This window comes from Rattus rattus, chromosome 4 (assembly GCF_011064425.1).
Source record: "Rattus rattus isolate New Zealand chromosome 4, Rrattus_CSIRO_v1, whole genome shotgun sequence".
NCBI lineage: Eukaryota > Metazoa > Chordata > Mammalia > Rodentia > Muridae > Rattus > Rattus rattus.
In genome coordinates, this window is record NC_046157.1 from 69,052,315 (window position 1) to 69,059,296 (window position 6,982).

The window sequence follows — 6,982 nt, forward strand, 5'->3', positions numbered from 1 at the left end:
AAATTAACTAGTACATTTTATGTTTTTTATCTACCATATTATAACCTGTAAAGAGTCCTATCTAGTCTATAACCAGTTTCAATATTTTTTCCATAATTCTTAAAAATATTTATTTATTTACTTTATGTGTGAATATTCTATCTGCATGTACACCTGCATGCCAGAAGAGGGCATCAGAACTCATTATAGACGGTTGTAACACACCATGTGGTTGCTGGGAATTGAACTTAGGACCTCTGGAAGAGTAGCTTTAACTGCTGAGCCATCTCTCCAGCCCCTAGTTTTAGTATTTTTAACATCCCCACCCCAAATGCCACATGTCAGAGTCACCTTTGACTGACACTACATGTAGTGGTCAACCCTTAATCCTCACATTAATTGACTGACCAAGTGAAATTGATTCTTCCAGATCCTCCCTTAAAACTCTGGACGGCTAGTTTTCATTCTTGCACACTTTAGGTTTCTGCTGCTTTTTGGTTAGTTTGCCTGTCTCCTCGAGAGCTAAGTCCTGAATCTTTTCCTTTCTGTCTAGACTCATTCCCTAAATGATGTCAGTTTCTAACATTGGATTATGAACTATGAAATGCCTGGTGAGTCTCACAGACATCAGGATAGACAATTTTGTATTAGAAAAACTGTAGTGACTTCTGTCAGCAATTTGAGCCTACATCCCTCACACATGCCATGGGCACAGGGTTGAGGCGTGTAAAGTTCTCTAGGGCATAATCCAGTGCTGCACCTTGAGCTGTGTTCTAGCGTCTAAGTTGACTGATTGAGAGATTGTCTGGTGGTAAAGGAATGGTGGGGCCAAGGCTCACTCAAATACTGGGATTTAATAATGGTAGCTTTCACTCGAAATACACGAAGCCAAAACAGTCAAATAGATCTGCCTGAGAAGCCAGGAGTAGTCTTTCATCTGCTCAAAGGGAGGGGAGGACTGCATCGAAATGAGTTCTTGTATGCTTACCACAACTTAATTTATTCTCCAGCCTCAACCTCAAGTCTGAATTTCTGACTCATATACCCAACTGCTTATTTCATATAAACTTAGATAGTTTATGAGCATTTGGAAATTACCATGTCTAAACCTCAGCTCCTGATATGTTCCACACCCCAATCATCTACATTCAATGCACTGTAGTTAATGACATCCACATAGCCTGACTTTTTCAGGCCAACCCATAAAGGTATGCCTTGACTCTCCACTTCTTATGCACTGTATCCAACATGGTTGAAAAATTTGGGGGGGTACTAATTTACAATATACTCAGGATCTAATTTCTTTCCTCTACCTCTCCTCCTAATGGACTGGTTCAATACACCTTTTATCTCATGTCTGGATAACTTTAAGAACTCCTCATTAGTATACCTACTTTTGAGAAGGCCACCATTCATAACTTCTAATCTCATAATGACCAACTTATCTAGAGGAGAATATAAAGCCGTAGTGACAATTTTGGTGTTGTTAGGACAGAAAAGTTATAGGAATATGTTTTTGTTATAATCCCACGTATAGGATATAGGGCTGTTTTAGGTTGCCCACAACAGCTGACTATGATTTACCTCATGCTCTAGCAGGGAAGTGATTTTGCCAGTTGTACATAGTTTCAGCAAGTGTATGAATTCTGGGGACTCTTGAAAGGTTTTATAAATGCTAGAGCCTAGGGATGGGTGTAGCCTTTGCTCCTGCTGGCAGGGGTGGTGGTTGCTCTTGTTGGGGTTTGTCAAGTGGCCATTTGTAAAAAGGAAGGCAATGGATAAACTGACTGTGAAGATCAAACCGTGCCCCATGGAATTTGGTTCCCCTAATCAACAGGAAGTAGTCTAATGAAATCAATGTCCCATTTCCCCGCTAGCCCTCCTCTGCCACCTAGTGTTGAAGGGTTCAAAATATGGAATAGAGGGGAGAAGAGTGATAGAGAAAGGAACCCACGAAGGAGCCCGAAAGCTGATTCCATAAAATGGTTGTGTTATCTGTAAGGTATTACGAACTGGGCTGTTGGCTGTTTCCAGACAGGACATTCTATGACGCTCTTCTTTACTCGCTCTTGTCATCCACTCTGATTCTTCCCTTACTCCTTAGTGAAGATGCCAGCTGTCGACAAACTTAGGGTCTAGAATCAACTGCTTTGTCCAATCAAAATACACATTTCCTGATCATCTGCACATTTCCCTACTCGCTTCTCCCCATATTTTTATTGAGACATTCTCTGATCGCCCTTTTAGCATTATGCTCTTGTGCAATCTCTAATTAATCCTTCTCTACCTCCCTCTATTTATTTTTTAAACAATATTGTACACTTTGAAAACTACATAACAATTATGTAGCTGATTTTGTTCAGGGTGGTCACCACAGTTTACCTAATGTTGCATTGTAGGTGTTGAGAATTTTGACTTTAATGTCTATTAAATACCTATAGCTGTTCAGCAGACACTTGAGAAAATCAACGATAATAACCCTTGAGTGCATCTGAATTAATAAGGCAGGGGAATGGGAACTATAGAGTGTATACACTAATGTGATCTGGAGTATGATGTAAGGGTAAAATATCGTTATGCTGATGGTACACAGAACCCAAAGGATCAGTTACCACTAACAGAAAAGGGTTTATTCTCAGTATCTATTCCGCTATGCTCTTGGTTTCATTGGCTCAAGCCAACTTGTCACACAGAGTTTTCACTTGTTTGCGAACTGAATGCTTCTTAAAAGGTGATAAAGGACTGGAGAAATGGCTCAGCCGTTAAAGGCTAAGCTCACAACCAAAAAAAAGGTGATAAAGCTGAATTATCTTATTCTAGTTTCCAGACTTACAAACAATTCTGAGATGCTCATTTGTAGTCAGATGGGTGCTGAGAAAAAAAGAAAACGAACAAACCAACAAAAACAACAGAACAAACAAAACCCCACACATTTTATTTCCTTCCCTAATCACGGCTCTAGCTGGTCCTGTTCTACTCCCACTGCTACCTCATCATGCTGCTTGGTTAACTGGTTGACCAAGACCAGACTATGCATATTTCATAGATGCATGTGATGATATATGTTATAGCTTCATTAATAAATGGGCAGTAGTCTTTTCTGTACATAGACGTTGTCTTGTGTCAAACAATGGAAGAATCAGCATATGTGGAGCAAAGGAAATCAGAAGGGGGCGTACCACACCATCACAGAGCCACGCAACCATAGAAACGAGGCGCATGTTGGGCTAGGTGTTTAGGCAACACTTTTCTGACAAATAGGTGGGAAAACAACGTGGAATTGTGGCTGGCAAAAAGCCATGCATCCCATATTCTCTACTTAAAACAGAGATTTAAAATCTACTCTGTGATCGCGGCATTTCATTTTGTATTGAAGCATGGTTATAATTTACATAGTTAAGAGATTCTAATTTTCAGAAGCAACACTAAACTACATAGAAGAGAAAAGCAAGTTGAAAAGAAGTGCAGGCTACAGCAAACCCTTGAAGTAACCTAGGAGATCTGGAAGTATCTTATGTAAATGAATTTTGTAGTAATATTCACTGGAAATACATGGAAATGTTCTAAGCTTCAAGTAATCATAATTATTAAGTATATATAGAAGTATGAACTCTTCCACTTTAGATTTGGCAATAGATTTCCTATCCTTTACTAACTTCTAAAGACATTCTCATCACTTGCTTTCACGTCTTTTTTAACCAAGAACTGAACCAGAGGGTCGATGTAAGGCTTTAATCTCTGAGAACTGATTCCCATGCCCTCTTTTTGCTTGTGGTTCTCCCAGCTACCCTGCAGCTGTTCCCAGCCACCGGACTCAGTACTTACAGTGATTCGCTCGTCTTTATCATCCAGGGGTGAGCCATCCTTTTTCCAGGAGATGGTGGGCTCTGGGTGGCCCCGAGGAGGCTGGCATTCCATTACTGCAGGCTCGCCCACCGCCACCATGACATCTGAAGGGTTTTGTCTGAAGTCATCCCGTAGTACTGTAAGGACAAGATTAAATCATCACGCTCAATAGTGAAACACGCAGTCCTTATCTCTGAGCTTCAGTGACAGTGACAGGAATTAGCATATACTTCTGCTAATAGCTATCTCGGGGTAGCTTAAAGAACTCCTATCTATGGCCAGCATTTGCCCTTTAGAAAAGTTCCTTGTCCCGTGAGCATACTCAGAAGGGATTACTTCTTGTTCTTCACAGGCCAACAAGCATGTGCGCTCTGTTGCTTTTCGCCCTCACAGTTAGTGTTTGATCTGAATTGCAGGAATTTCTGCCCGCCATGTTTATTTCTCTCTTCCATACACCAACTGTAACTGAATCCATTACTTACAGAAATCTTCAGGACATTGCTTCCTATCTATTATAACAATTACATACACAAACTGAATATACAGATGAAGCTAGTTCAAAGCATCTATTTAAATGATTTCATATAAACTCAGATTTATAGAAAACTGTATAATCACTATAATTTAAACACAGTCACTATGAAATCTTCACAGATACACATTGGCCAATGACTTAAAAATATCAGTGTTTTTTTTTTTTAATTGTCAGTGGACAGGAAGGAGTTAGAATACACAGGTTATAATTAACAACATCAGAATTTATGTCCAAAGTTATGTTTGTTAGGCGGTATTTTATTGAATCCATACACCTATTTAGAACAAAATAGACTATTAATCTTCTTTCTGCTGAAAACCCTAAATTTTAAAGGAGTAAACAATCTATTCATGTCATCTCAACTGGACAGTAATACACTATTAGCATACTGTATAAAAGGCATTATTTACCTAGTGACTGTAGGGAAAATTTGGGAAAATTAAATAATGTGTTCTAAAACAAGTTCATACAGGGAAATGGTCCTCAATATTAGGAGATCTGAATGACATTCCAGCAGCAAGCCTTAACTCACAAGCATGTTCTTTACTAGGTAATATTACGTTCATTATTTATTCCCTACAGTTTAGATTACAGAGCACGGAAGATGACATACACATCATCACAAAGTCCAATAAATGGTTACGTTTCCCTCACTTATTTTCCTCCATCCTGTGTGGACTACGACGGGAACCATCTTTGTAAAGTAAATTAAGAGAACACTTCAGATGTTTATTTGTAAGTTAAGCACATAAATCTGGAGTGAACAGTGTTTATCTTTAAAAAGAAAAAAAAAAGGACCAAACAGAATTTTAGAACTGCAGTTGTGCATTGCACTGGATACATTTTCACCCCTGTGGCTTTGAAAAATGCTTTAATGGATGAAGAAGAGTTCGGATACTGAAAATTTGTGCGTAAACAATGGTCAAAATAGAATCAACTTTAAAGTTTGCTCTCCTAGCCTCAAATAAACTAACTGCCTCCCAGGAGTTTATAAACGGACTGCACCCCTTTTCCCTTCTTTCCTTCCCTTTGTTTGTGCTAACCATATTCATGGAACTGGGAAAACCATGGTACCCATGCCAAACTGGGCTTTTGTCCTGCATCCTGAAACAAGTTCTTCCTATCTTCGGAAAGAATATTGAGAGGAAAGGAAACTAGCTGGCCCCAGCTGTTGCAATGGTCACTTTTATATCCCGTAATCTTAAAATAGCACCGATACAAAGTGCATTTTGTTGAAGTGAGATGTCTTCATCTCGTTATAAAAATAAACAAGAGCTTGAAGGCTTTCACCATTTCTAAGCTATGCTGTTATTAGACGTTAAGAATGTAAAATAAACAAAACGTAAAGTTTATAGAAATTAACTGGCCTTAACAGGAAGCAAACTCCCATACTGGATCATGTTACTAATCAGGGACAACACCCCTGAAATGCTTTAAGACCCCTAAAACACCCAAAAGAAAATACCTTTCAAATGAAAGCAAATATGCTTTATGATTTTTCTATGTGGCAGACTAAAACAATCTTGATCATACTTTATCTTATTTATAAATTAGGATCATATCTCCAATGAGCCGACAAATAGTACAGTGTCTTATGGAAATATCAGAGGTTTAACATTACTCAGCTGTACCTTCCGTGTATCGTATGATTTGGTCTACTATAATAGAAAACTAATAAAGCATAGTCCATTAAAGATTACTGCTTAGATAATGCTCATGTAATTATTTTTGCAGCTGTTAAGTATAAAAGTCCAGAAATGCTTATGGCTATAGGCAATGTTTCATAAAAGTATGAATTTAAGACTTTTTCTTCAATAAAATAATATTTTACCTATACTTGTCATATTATTAAATGACATTATTTTAATTAAGTTGTTCAATTAGAAAATTCGGTGTCCATATGTAAGTAATTAAAAAATTAAATTCAAATGACTGGCAGCATCTTAGTAGAAAAATACCTAAAATCCTCAGGAATTCCAAATCATGGATCTTTTTAAAAATTATCATTTTCTCCATTTATCCCAGGTAACTGCTATGTATGATTACTATAAGATTTTAAAACAATAACTCAATTTTCAAATTAAATTATGATATGAATTTGAAACGAATAAACAACATTCACACGTCCAGCAGGCATTAATTAAGAAATCGCTGATCAGGGCTGGAGAAATGGCTCAGTGGTTAAGAGCACTGACTGCTGTTCAAGAGGTCCTGAGTTCAATTCCCAGCACCCACATGGTGGCTCACGACCATCTGTAATGGGATCTGATTCCCTAAGCTGATGTGTGTAAAGACACAGCACTCAATACCACCAACTGATCAATCAATCAATCAATCAATATTAAAAAAAGAAAAAGCAAAAGAAAGTGCTGTTGAGGTCAAATCTTCTGTTGTGTTAAGGCCATGGCTCTTCTTGTCTGTGGACTGATGCACATTTAGTTCACAAGTATTCCATGTCTCTCTCTTTGCTAAACAAAAGAAGGCATAGCATCAGTCAATCCCCTGAAGTTTGTGTTTTTGAAAGAGGTTAACTCTAATAACTCATTTAAAGCAAAATGAAGCTTATAATTATTTCTGTTCCTGGATAACATTAGATGAGTTTTAGCTAAAACTTTTCATCAC

The 6,982-nt window shown here is 37.9% G+C and overlaps 1 protein-coding gene across 1 annotated transcript in view; it reads right to left on the reverse strand.

The window, feature by feature from the left end:
- Robo1 (roundabout guidance receptor 1) overlaps nucleotides 1-3,956 on the reverse strand; it is a 134,498-nt gene extending 130,542 nt beyond the window's left edge. Inside the window, exon 1 of the mRNA XM_032899684.1 lies at nucleotides 3,805-3,956. Coding sequence (XP_032755575.1) covers nucleotides 3,805-3,924 — 120 coding nt within the window. The 5' untranslated portion in view covers nucleotides 3,925-3,956. The remainder of the gene's footprint in view (nucleotides 1-3,804) is intronic.
- Nucleotides 3,957-6,982: the final 3,026 nt, after the last annotated feature.